Source organism: Protopterus annectens, chromosome 8.part0 (assembly GCF_019279795.1).
Source record: "Protopterus annectens isolate FY-2018-M chromosome 8.part0, PAN1.0, whole genome shotgun sequence".
NCBI lineage: Eukaryota > Metazoa > Chordata > Ceratodontiformes > Protopteridae > Protopterus > Protopterus annectens.
This window is the reverse complement of record NC_056741.1, coordinates 607,751,692-607,765,052: the sequence shown is the minus strand read 5'-3', so window position 1 is coordinate 607,765,052 and position 13,361 is coordinate 607,751,692. Positions and strand designations below refer to the sequence as shown.

The 13,361-nt window shown below is 42.4% G+C and overlaps 1 protein-coding gene across 1 annotated transcript in view; it reads left to right on the top strand.

The window, feature by feature from the left end:
* The window catches only part of FAM3A (FAM3 metabolism regulating signaling molecule A), a 1,301,271-nt gene that overhangs the window by 210,978 nt on the left and 1,076,932 nt on the right, over positions 1-13,361 (top strand). The window contains exon 2 of the mRNA XM_044080097.1: positions 11,826-11,888. Within this exon, the coding sequence (XP_043936032.1) occupies positions 11,876-11,888 (13 nt within the window). The 5' untranslated portion in view covers positions 11,826-11,875. The remainder of the gene's footprint in view (positions 1-11,825; positions 11,889-13,361) is intronic.

Sequence of the window (13,361 nt, the reverse complement as noted above, 5' to 3'; positions counted from 1 at the left end):
GAGACAAGAGTCAGGACCCTTTCAGGACTAGTGTTTTTCTGGTACTACATTTGTGTGAGTTACTGTCCTCTGACATGTCTAATTCCTCCAACAAGGTTCATTTGTTGACGATTTCAGCATGTCTGCCCATGGATCCCCGTCTTACAGTGCACTCTCATGTGAAAATGTTTTTTGAAAGGAGTTTTGCATACCAAGCCTCCTAAAAAACCGGTGGCTCTGACTTGGGATCTTAATTTTGTACTGGAAAATTTAACTCTTGTTCCATTTGGACCAGCTCATTAGGCTGACGTCCTTAGCATGGAAAACAGTGTTACTGATTGCTTTAACTTCTGCAAGAAGAGCATCTCAGTTGCAGGCTCTTGTGGTGGGTCAACCTTATCTCATTTTCCACAAATGTATAGTTTCCTTAAGAACTGTTCCTTTATTTATGCCTAAAGTGGTGTCCAAGTTTACTTTGAGCCAAGCTATTCATATCTTGGATGTTTGCAGACAGCTTGGGTACAATCTTGACAGAACTAAAACTTTTAGGAACTCTGATCAGTAGTTTGTCTTGTGAAGATATGAAGAAAGGACAACCTGTGGTTGTCTTATGCTATTACCTTTTGTTGTATCCATCACGAGGCTAGATCAAGGCTCATTCTTCTAGGGCCTTGGCTTTATCTGTGACCTTTTGGAAACAATTGGAATCTAGAAGTATTTTCGAAGCAGCAGCATTATCCTCTATACATTCCTTTTATAAAGCACTACAAACTAGATGTTCTTCGTTCCACATTGCTGCAGTCCTAACTATTGGGGTAGTCCGCTGTCCAGTCGGCCCGAATACCAGAGTATATGGCTGACGTCGGTCAGGGCGCATTAGACTGACGTCAGTACGTCAGGGTACTAATGCGCATGACCGACGTCATATCCTCAGTCTTTTTTGCCGCATGGTCCGATGCAGAAGCAGTTTTGCGAGTGCAGGTTGGCGTTCTGAAATTTTCTGAAGTCGGAGTTTCAGACCGAATCAGAGTTGGCTAAGTACCCGTTAGAACATTTTGGTTTTTCTTGCCTCAGTATTTAACCGGATGTCAGAAAAGTGAATAACTGTATTTCTTGTGGGAAACAGATACCTCATAGGGATTACCATACCTTGTGTATACCTTGTTTAGGGCCTGAGCACGGCGTTGTTGGATGCGCTCTTGTGCTAGGTTTAACAAACGCACTATTAAGAGAAGGTTAGACTGTGCCAGGTTAGTGTTTGGGAAGCGTTGCAATTATAAAATGCCGCCGGATGCTCCGGCGCCTGGCCCAAAAGCGCAAGGACAAAACAGCGAAGCCTAGGGTTGATGAACCGGCAGTCCCGGCCGGTTCTTTAGAAAACTCAGTGGGAGCGAGAGGTTTTGCCAGGAGTTTCTTTTGAGTCTCAGGCAGAGACTTTACTGTTACAGGATGTGCCTTCTCAGGAGGTAGGCCAGGCTGAGGGGGCTTCTCAGGTAACTGTTCTTCCCTCTCTTCCCAAGGTAGTTAGAGCCTCTCCTTCTGTTTCCAAAACTTCTTTGAGAGGTAGGCCAAGTTTAGCTTCAGTGGGGGCTTCTCCTAGCGCTTCAGGTTCTGTGCCTAAGAAACATATGCTTAAAATGGCAGAAGATTTGATTACTATGATTAGAGGTTCTATGCCCCCTCCTGATAAGAGGCCTAGGGTGGAACCTGAGTTTGATAGTTTTGAACAGTGTTCAGAGGCTTCTGAGTCTTCTGCGGAAGATTTGCAGGAGTATCCTCCTTATTCTGATTCTGATGTGGATGATTCCACTCCTACAGCTTCTCCTCCTGAGGATTTCTCATTTTCAGAGACTCTGCATTCCATGAGGGAGCACTTTAAATGGGAAGGCCAGGATTACTCTGATTCAGGGAAAAGGCTTAGGGAATTCTTGTTTTTACCCCAGCATAGGCCCTTAGCTATACCTCCTGTGTTGAATGTGGTGGAAGATGTTTTTGCAGAGGCTTCCCTGAACCCTGGTTCTTTGCCTCCTGCTCCTGTTAAACCTGATAGGTACTATAGGGTGCCTGAAGCTCATAAGTATCTTTTAAGAGACCTAGGGCAGACCCGGAAACTGTTTCTCCGGGACCTAAAGGTGTTAAGGCCTCTGTGGTTAAAAACCCTGTTCCCACTGATAAAGAGGCAAGGGCTTTGGATAGATGGGGAAAGAAAGTGTATACTTCTTCCACTTTAGCCATGAGGGCGCTTGAATTGTCAGTTTCACATGCTAAAATATCAAAATTATCTCCTTCACAACAACTGAAATCTAAGGTGGATGCTTTGGCGGAAGGTATTGAGTGTAAAGAGTTGCTGGATTTAGTTCATGTGTCTGAACAAGTGGGTAAGCATTCTTTGCAATGTGGTTTTGATGCTGTACAGGCCTCCTAGGGGTGGCTGCCACTAGTTCTGTTCTTCGCAGGCATGCCTGGTTGAGGATCAGAATTTAGCTGAGCATGTTAAGACAAGGATTTTGGATGCTCCTTTACAGTCTGATGTGTTGTTTGGTTCGCCTGTGGAAGCAGTTTTAAAAAAAATGGAGGACAAAGCTAAGTCTATGCAAACTGTTAAAGATTTTTGCAGGTGCAGCCACAGTTTAGTAGAAATTGGCCTACTAAGGGATGGACATATCCTGCTTATGATTCCCAGTCTAGGGGTAGGTCTAGACGTGGTAGGGGCAGAGCTCAAGGTTCTTTTAGGCCTAGAACAGGGAGTTCACCTGCTCAGACTTCTGGTGAGGGCAGGGGTCAGTCCTTTCAGTAAAACAGACCCAATGACCTGCCTTTTCAGCTGCCAGTAGATTCTCGTCTGGCAGCTCCTTTGGGAGGAAGATTGTCTCTTTTCAAAGAAAATTGGGATTTAATCACTCAAGACAGATGGGTGTTGGATATCATTCACCACGGTTACAGGTTTTATTTCCATACTTTGCCCCCTTTCAAAGGCATGTCAGACGTTCCTCCTCCACAAAGGAAAGAGGCTCACAAGCAAATTTCTCTGTTACTCCAAATAGGGGCCATTCAGCCAGTCCCTGTATCAGAAAGGGGCCTAGGATTTTATTCTCGCCTGTTCCTAGTACCAAAGAAGGGGAACACGTGGAGACCAATTTTGGATTTATCTATCCTCAACACTTATCTGGACATTCCAAAGTTCAAGATGTTGACGTTACAACAACTTTTACCTCTGCTGGGCAAAGATCACTGGATGGTAACTTTAGATCTCAAGGAAGCTTACCTTCATGTGCCTATAAGACTAAGTTGCAGGAAGTATCTGCGTTTTCGAGCTGGAAATTCTCATTATCAGTTGTCTGCATTGCCCTTTGGCTTATCTACTGCGCCCAGAGTATTCACAAAGGTTCTGGCTCCAGTGATAGCTTACTTCAGGCTAAAAGGAATTCAAATCTATCCTTACTTGGACGACTGCCTGATTCTGGCTCAAGAAAAGGAAGACCTTCTACAGCATCTGGAATATGTTATAGCAGTGCTAAGATGCCTAGGGTATTCTGTGAACGAAATAAAGTCCAGTCTAGTACCCTCTCAAGACATGTGCTTTCTGGGTGTGAGACTGAATACAGCAGCCCAGATGGCCTTTTTAACCCCGGACAAACAAAAGAGTCTATCCCTTTACTTCCATCAACTATCTCATCAGTCCGTGCTGACTGCAAGGACAGTCCTTCAAGCATTAGGGTTCATGGCATCTTGTATTCTGGTGCTTCCCAATGCCAAACTGCATATGAGGAAGCTGCAATGGTATCTCAAAACTGTATGGACACAGCACTGCCAGGATTTGGACACTGTCATTCAAATAATACCTTGCCTTCAAAAAGAATTTTTGTGGTGGGCTCAGGAATGTCACCTAAACAAGGGACTCTCTGTGACCCGGCCAGAGGCGAGTCAGATTTTAACGACAGATGCCTCGGACATTGCTTGGGGAGCTCATCTAAATGGAAAGTGGATACAAGACAAGTGGCCTGCCAGACTACAGCATCTACATATCAACATGAAGGAGATGTTAGCAGTCCAGTTTGCATTAATGGCTTTCAAGGAGTTACTTCTTCCAGGGCAGGTGTTGATTCTAACAGACAACACAACTGTCATGTGGTACATCAACAAACAAGGGGGAACACATTCTTATCCTCTATGCAGGCAAGCAATGATTTTATGGGAGACTGCGCTCAGCTTGCAACTAACTCTTCAGGCAAGGTTTCTGCCGGGAGCACAGAACTCCTTAGCAGATGTGTTAAGCAGACAAATCATGGATCCCCACGAGTGGAAACGGGATCTTCATGTATTTCAGAAATTGACAGTGTCATGGGGAACTCCAGACATAGATCTGTTCGCTTCTCCACTAAACCACCAGCTGCCAAAGTTTTGCACAAAGGGGTTTCATCACACAGCTTGGAAAGTGGATGCTCTTTCTTTCAGTTGGAAAAATCTTCATGTGTATGCCTTTCCACCTCTGCCTCTTCTTCCAAAGGTGCTCTTAAAGGTCAAACAAGACAAGCCAAGGATGATTTTAATAGCTCCAGATTGGCCTCGCAACACTGGTACCCACTACTAAGGAGTCTGGTAAGGAAGCCTCCATGGCCTTTACCTTTGATTCCGTGATCTGTTATCTCAGAAGGACGGTCATCTGCTCAATGTCAAGCTTCACTCACTTCATCTAACAGCCTGGCATATTCTGTGTTGAAACACAGCAGGTCTCAACTTCCTCAACAAGTTTTAAATGTGATTATGGAAGCTAGAAGACCTAGTACAAGGAAAGTGCATGAAAAATGGAAGAGGTTTTTATTTTGGAGTACAGCAAAGAATTTGGAGATTTCTGAGCCTAATTTGAATGTGGCTCTTCAATATCTTACTGAGTTATTGGACAAAGGTTTGTCCTTCTCTTCCATTAAGATTCATGCTGCAGCAATTTCAGCTCACTATGATTGTGACCCACCATTGTTTTCGCATCCTTTGTTCAAGCAGTTTCTTAGAGGGGCAAAGAATATAAGACCCCCGTAGAGCTCCTACTCCTGCTTGGGATCTCAATTTTGTGTTGGAAAACTTACTCTACAACCTTTTGAGCCTGCGGCTACTGCTGAATTGAAATACTTGTCATGGAAGACTGTTTTCTGTTGGCTATTACTTCTGCAAGAAGGGTGTGTCTGAGTACCAGGCCCTTATGGCAGTAGAGCCCTTTGATTTTCCATAAGGATAGGGTATCATTACGTACTAATCCTTCCTTTATGCCTAAGGTGGTTTCTAGTGTGGCTTTAAACCAAACTATTCATTTGCCTACTTTTATGCAGACCCCCAAAATAAAGGGGAAAAGATTTTGCACACTTTAGATGTACATAGGCAATTGCGTTATTATTTAAGCAGGACTAAGGATTTTAGGCAGTCTCAGCAGTTGTTTGTTTCTTTTGCTTTGAGTTCGCAGGGCAAGCCTGTGTCAAAACAAACTATTTCTAGGTGGATTGGGTTTTGCATTGCATTTTGTTATTCCCATCATGGCAAGGAGATTCCAGCTGGGATTAGGCCTCATTCCACTAGGGCTACTGCCACTTCAACAGCATTTCTAAGGGGTGGCAACTAAGGATATTTTGGAGGCAGCTACTTGGAGTTCAGTGCATACTTTCTCTAAGCATTATCACCTTCCTCTCTACTCTAAGTCTAGGGCTGGTTTTGCCACAGCTATTTTGCAAGGCATGTTGTCAGCTCCTGCTTCTTTATGATTTGCCAGCCTCCTTACCTCTGCTTTGGGATTCTACCCAATAGTTAGGACTGCAGCAATGTGGAGCGAAGAACATAGTACAGTTTTGTACCTACCATAAATGTAGATGTTAGGATCCACATTGCTGCAGTCAATACCTCCCTCCTTCCTGTGTTTAGGGGTGGTTGTGTAGGTGAGGTTATATGCTGATATTTTGTATATTTTTGTATATATTGTACATATTTCTGGTGCAGGTATATTGGGCCTTGTCTTTTTAGGGTCTTCTGACATCTGGGGCAAGAAAAGGCTGAGGATATGGCGTCGGTCATGCATTAGTACCCTGACGTACTGGCGTCAGTCTAATGCGCTGACACGTCAATCTCCTCTCTGGTATTCGGGCCGACTGGACAGCGGACTACCCCAATAGTTAGGACTGCAGCAATGTGGATCCTCGAACATCTACATTTATGGTAGGTACAAAACTGTACTTTTCATTATCAGGTCTAGAACAGGCTTTGCTAGAACCATTCTTCAGGGGCTCCTGAACCTTCATCTTTCCTACTCCCATTCAGTCTAAGCTGTGATAGTCTCCTCATTTTTATCTAAGGCTACTGCAACAGTGATCAGTATGATGAACAGGGTACAGCTGTGTAAGTAAATTTACTGTAACAGTAGATGTTCAAATGATCGCTGCTATACTAGCTGCTGTCTCCCTCCATCCTTTTTGTTTTCTTTTGTTGCTTTGATGACAACTTCTAACTTTAGTTTTCTAGCTTTGACCATCTCAGGGCTGTAGTCTCCCTCTCTCAGTTGGCATGAAAGCTGTAAACGGCTAGAGCGCTGTAACCATTTTTATCAGCTCAGTTTCATCTGATAATTCTGTGATCATGTGGAAAGCGTCCTTGAAGCTTTGGAAGCTGACAGTCGGTTATATCTTAAGCAGGATATGACCCAAGGTTATTGCAGCAGTGATCATTCAAACATCTGTTGTTATGGTTAAGTTTACCTACACAACTGTACTTTTCCTAACTAGTTGTGAGATGTCACTTAAGGGCTGGTTTGAATTCTTCTTTAGAAGCAGTTGTCCTGACAATAGTTGGCAATTTGTTCCATAGTTATGATATTGTAGTATAGAAAGTGGAATTTCCATGATGTTTTCTACATGTAGGAACTGGAATAAGTGTAGTGATTCTGCTATAATTTGAGATGGGGTGAAATATTTGATTGATTATATGGCTGGGTATGGTAAGTTTGTAAGGTAAGGTGCTCTGAGCTGAAATGAGAGGAAGTGTCTTGTTAAATTATCCAAAAGGAGCTTTGGAAGGTGGGTTAGTAAGAATATTCATATATATATATATATATATATATATATATATATATGTATTTTGCTATATATATATAGCAAAATACATAGTAGCTGCACATACTGTTCTGAACCATGCTTTATTCCTGAGGAAGGACTTTGCTTGATACAGTTTTTATGATTTAAATACTGCATTTTTAGCTTGATGTCCTTCATGGATGCATCTGCAGTCATAACAAGTGGATTTCACAACACGTAATCTTCTTGAGCACAGTTTTTTAGTTCTTTTGAAGTTGGATTCTCGGTCAGATTCTGCGATGCTGCCAATTCCGACACTGGCGGGTCCGCGGTTTCCGCCGAAACCATGGTTAAGTTAAAATCATGAGAATCAAGTCACGAAACCGAGAAAATTAATAAAATACAGCTGAATCTATCTCTACAACTGGAGGTCCCCAAGCAATACCTTGATCGGCCTCCTGTAAAATTTTACCCACCACGGTGCTTATACTTTCACTGGGACTTATCAGACACCATTCTTTGATGTTCCCCACCTCATAGCACGTGGTGCTGCTAGGCCTCCAGCAGCCATGTCCATTAAGGCCTTCGCCAGGGCTAAGCAGCTAAGATTTACTAAAACAGTGCTCATAAACCTCAATCCAGGCCCTCTCTCCAGTTCTCAAATGCTTACTTTGGCAGAAGATTTAATTTCATTAGCTAGGGGATCTCAATTCACTCCAGACAGGGGCCCTCAGCCCCCAGAGACCTAGGGCAGAGCCCCATGAGCCAGAGGGGATTTGATTCTTGATGTCAGGAAAAAGCTAACCCCTTTGTTTGACAAGAAACATCTTTTATGTTGGTGCAGAGTTCAATGGCAGCAACAGGATTTTCTAGACCTGGAAAAGACTTAGGACCTTGCACCTTCCACAGCACAGCCCTTAGCTATACCTCCGTTCTCTTAAGATGTGATTTGGATTTCTTAATTAGCTCGCTAGATGCTCTGTCAGTTTGCATCATACAATTTACAAGTGCCCTCTTGCAGAGCCTCGGCTAGGGCAACCACTGATGAATCTCGATAAGAAATATGTATCTGGTACCATTACAGAGTTACCTATGCTTAAAAAGGTGTGGCTTGCACTGGAGGCTTTCAGACTGGCACTGTAATTAGAAGGCATGCATCCAAATTCTAGTAAGACTTCAGTTCAATACCTGGGCAACAGTGTTGAAAACTAGATCTAAAAAGAGGCACGCCCTTCGACCAATCCATAATTCAGATTTCTTTGCAGGATCAGAGCACTATCAATTCTCAGCATTGCCCTTTGTTTCTATACCCAGATCTGAAATGCCTAATCAGTAATATCTAGACTACAGGAAATTCAAATTTATCTATTGGATCTAATTTGGATGAGGGGACAAATGAGCATCAATGAAGGACAGTTGGTTATCCGAGCTGTTGAGCACCATGCATCACTGCCTTTGATGCTAACTCAGAACTACAATGGAACATTTTCCACCTCCACCTGTTTTTCACACCCTTGCTCAGGCAGTTCCTCAGAGGAATCAAGAAATGTAAAACCTCCAAGGAAACCACCATTGCCAGCTTGGGACTTGAAACTTTGTGCTAGAAAAAATTGACATCATCATTTTGAACCAGCAGCAACAGTGACCTACAACACTGTCATGGAAAACTGCTTTCCTACTGGCAATTACTTCAGCAAGGAGGTGGTTTCAGAACCACAGGCCTTAATGGCAGTGCAACCCTTCTAATCTTCCACCAAGATAGAGTGTCCATGAGGACTAATCCTACATTTATGCCTAAAAGTGGTTCCAGACTAACTTCAGTCCAACATCCATTCTTTTCAATAATACTTCAAACAGAGGGAAAGAATTCCCTAATTTTGATGTATATAGACAGCTACGCTACTACTTGGACAGAACAAAAATAGCAGAAAGACTGACCAACTTCTGTAGCCTATGCAACAGGAAGGGAAGGAAAAGCTATTTCCAAACAGACAATCTCCAAATGGATAGGAAATTGCATACGATTCTGTTACTCCTTCCATGGAAAGCCAATTCCACAGAACATAAGACCTCATTCTACAAGGGCAACAGCCACTACCACAGCCTTCTTAGGAGTGGCTACCAAAGACATTATTGAGGCGGCTACTTGGACCTCCGTGCATACATTTGCCAAGCATTATAATTTACCTCTATATTCCAGATCCCGAGCAGGGTTTGCCACTGCTGTTCTGCAGGGATCCTAAACACACCATAATTTACTTTTTATCCTCCTCCCTAGTTGGCTATGGTATTCTACCCAGTTGTTATGACTGCAGATGCATCCATGAAGGACATAGTACAGTTTTGTACCTACCATAAATGTAGATGTCGAATTGGATAGCATCTGCAGTCAGGATTCCCTCCTTCCCTCTGTGGTACCCTAGGGTGTTTACCCTTCTAATAGCTAGCTAGTGGGGATTTCTTTCATGGTGTATTTGTTTGTATTTATGTACATACATGCTTATTTTTGTGTTTACCTCTATCTTTTGGAAACATTGGCATCTATCCAAAATTTTTTAGCCTTCTATAGGGCTTCTGGCATCTGGGGCAAGAAACACTGAAAAAAATGGCGTCGGCTGATGCTTTTATACCCGAAGACCAACAGAGATGACGTTGGGTGAAGTGCGACATCAGCCGAAGCCGGACCCGGACTTTGGAATCCGGCCGACTGAAGGGCTGCCTGACGACAGGACAACCCAGTTGTTATGACTGCAAATGCTATCCAATTCGGACATCTACATTTATGGTAGGTACAAAACTGTACTTTTGTAACATTTCAGTTCATAATTAGTGGTGTTGCACAACAGTGTAATGCCAGTTTCTAGAGGACAGTTGCTGTTTTTTTAGTGTTTGGAAGTTGGATTGTGTGTCAGATTCTGTAATGCTGGTTGTAAATAATGTGGCATTAATTTCACTGGAGTTGAGGGGGAAGCCAGATGATTTGATTCATGACCGTGTCTGGATAAAGCTACTTTGTAGTTGAGTAGAAACATCTTTTATTATTGAAGCAGAGTGAAATGGCTTCTTATGTGTATTGGATTAATTTGGCTAGATCCCAGTTTGCAGTCATACTATTTACAAGTGGACTAAGCACAGAGCCCTATAGGGCATCCACTTTGGTGAGTCTCAAGTATGATGTGGTGCCATTTCAGAGGTTACCTATGTTTTTTTACCAGGTGTGTCTTACACTAGTTTAAGGACTGTGTAGATGGGGCACATAATTCCAGTAAGAGTGTTCTATACCATGGTTAACAGTGTTGAAAGCTTTTGACAGATCTAAAAAGATGGAGCTTATCATTTATCCATAATTGAGCTTGTTACAGAGAGAAATTCAAGAAGTGCATTTTTGATTCTGTACCCAGATCTGAAGCCATATAGTATAATAACTAGTAAATTATGTATTAGTTGGGTCATAATTTGGATGAGAGTATAATATGAGGGATGAAGAGAGAAGGACAGTTGGTCAGCTGTTGGCACCATGGATTACTGCCTTTATGTAAAGGGACTACAATAGAACATTTTCAGAGTGCCAGGATATAAGCTTCATTTGTGCCTAACGTAATTGCAGAATCTAACCTCAGTCATTGTATTCATCTTTTTGTGTTTCCAAAATACTTCAATCACAGGGAATACCTTTTTAATTTTATGGATGTGGTGATCACCTTTGCTAAAAGAATCTCTGAACTGAAAGCTCTGTGATTTAAGCTTCTGTATTTCAGTTTGCATAAAGATGGCATCACACTCTATACTAATTCATTTTTTATGCCTAAAGTCACTGTAAAATATAAACCTAATCAATATGTTCATATTTGTGCTCTTTCCAGAGTATTTCATTTACAAGGGACTACCTTTCCCTTGTATGGATGTGGACTGTCAGTTGAGATTCTGTGTTGGCAAGACTAGGTCTGTTAGAAATGCTGCATAATTCTACTTACTTCTGCTGCTTTTTCCAGTAAAAAGTGTGTGTGGAGGTGGGATTCAGAGTTCACTTTTGCCAAATGTTTCACTGTATCCACTTTTGTTATTCCAAATACATTACGCCTCTTCCTTTTACTCCATATGCAAGTTTTACTAATACAAGTGCAGTACATACAGTGCTATTCTGCAGCTTGGACAGTGGATTTTGCAGCAGCTGCCCAATAATATTCTCACCCTTACAAAAGCTGGATGTGCTGTCCATGTCCAAGTTCGTCTCTGAGGCCATTGTTATAAGGAGGGTATGTTCCATAAGAGAGAGAGACTGTCCGTGAGGATTACATTGGGAGTTTGTCCTTCTGTTACTGAGGACGGTCCTCCTCTTATCAAATGCAGAAGTTATATACTTACCATAATGGTAAATCCTGGAAGACCATGTCCATTTTGTCTAATCTACTCACCCTCCTCCTTCTGGTTTGGTAGGTTTAGAGGCTATGATGTTAGTAAACACCTTCCACTTCATGCAGCTCATCTCAGCTCTGGGGTGGACTGCCTTTTGGGATAGTGGAGTAATTATGGTAAGTGGGAGAGTTTTATCTGCTGATATTCCCAACACCTGTTGGCCTTAGTCCTTCTGCTAATGAGGGTAAACCTGCTGTTCCACATCCATTGTATGGTAAGTACATAACTTTCATTTAAAGCTGCTATGTCTGTCTTCATCAAAGCTGCAAGCATTTTATTCACAAGACATCCTTGCTTAAGAGTTATCTGACATTTGTAGCAATTCTGAAATGTTTCTGTTCTTGCATGATAAGTGATTCAACATTTTAATGTTTTTCATAGGTGTCCCCATTATCCACTAACACTGCGCCTTGCTTTAGAAAAAGCAAACAATGAGGTTAGCTGGTAAGAAAAATGGCTTTCTTTCTCAAGTGATTTTGTTTTCAGTTTTGTTTGTTATATGACATACATTTGGCCTATACAGTCTGTTTACAAATGCACCATGTCAGAATAATTGGGTATACACAGTACAGTTTACTGTATACATATTGTTTTTGTTACTTCTCTGACCTTTATGATACTGGGCTAATACCCTGATACCTCCCCATGCTGAGTCTACCAGCTATCCTCCCCCCCTCCAGACTTCAGTCCTGTGTTGCTGGGGCCGGTCATGAGCTAGGCATCTGGGGGCTTGGCACTCCTGTGCTTTCCATCCATCCAAATTTTTTTTTTTTTTTTTTAATTAACTTATGACTTACTCATTTTTAGCCTCCCTTAAATACCTAATGGCATGCCTGGGGGGCTGGCATGCAATAGAGAAGTGCAGCATATCACCCCCACCTCAGCAGCAGCAGCTCAGTTATGTCTCTACACTGTTCCCTTTTTAGGTACACCTACCAATGTGCCTTCCCCAGCCTCCACCACGTATTTGACAAGGTAAATGCTCATAGGTCCATTCAACCACTTGGGATGGTAAAGCCTATCCCTCCCTGCCACTTCCGTCAGTCGTTCGAGCCACAACTTGAACTGTAGAGCTATCCCTCTATGCCACTAGAGCAGCTTGTATAATCACTTGGTTTGACTGGACTGGTGTTATGATACAGGTGGGATTGGTGGCAACATTTTTGAGTTTTTTTCCTTCAAATGAATGACAAATAAAACAGAATGAAGTGCAGTGAGAGAATGTTAATGATGTAAGAAAAAAAAGCATAGAGCTAGATGAAAAGCAGTTGCTGACAAGAGAATCTGTAGGAAAATCAAGTAGAATAAAAACAAAGCTTGTAAGGAGATAGAGACATTCCAGAGACTTTTAGGCCCATTTCTCTGAAAAAAAAACACTCTGCAATAGTAAGCAGCTTCCTTATTTCCCAAAGTTAATGCGGTGGTGGTGCTGTGGTAGCGTTGTCGCCTCACAGTTAGACATTGCCCATTCGATTCTCAGTTAGAGCGTCTTCTGTGTAGCGACATGTGTGAGTGGGCGTTCCTTCGTTGAAGGTTGTGCGTTAGGCCAGGCAAGCCAGCACGTAAAAAATCTACTGCCAATCATTAGCGGACCGGAGTTCCGCTGTGGCGACCCCTAACCGGGAAAAGCCGAAAGACACAAGTCTCTAACTCCATATAGTGCAGGCTTCTTCTTTTCTCATCTTGTAGTGTAGTTTATCATGCCATGTACAACATTCACTAATTTGTACTGCAGTTCATTAAAGTATGGGGAAGATTCCCAATAATGAATTGCAGTACAAAGTAGTGAATGTTGAGTGCATTTGAACCAGTGGATGTTGTTGTAGCTGGGAGCCCTTGCCCGAGAAAGCAGGTAAATGGATTGTCTTCTGAAAAAGGACAATGGTGATTACTGCTTGTGAAAGTATGTGCTAGAAC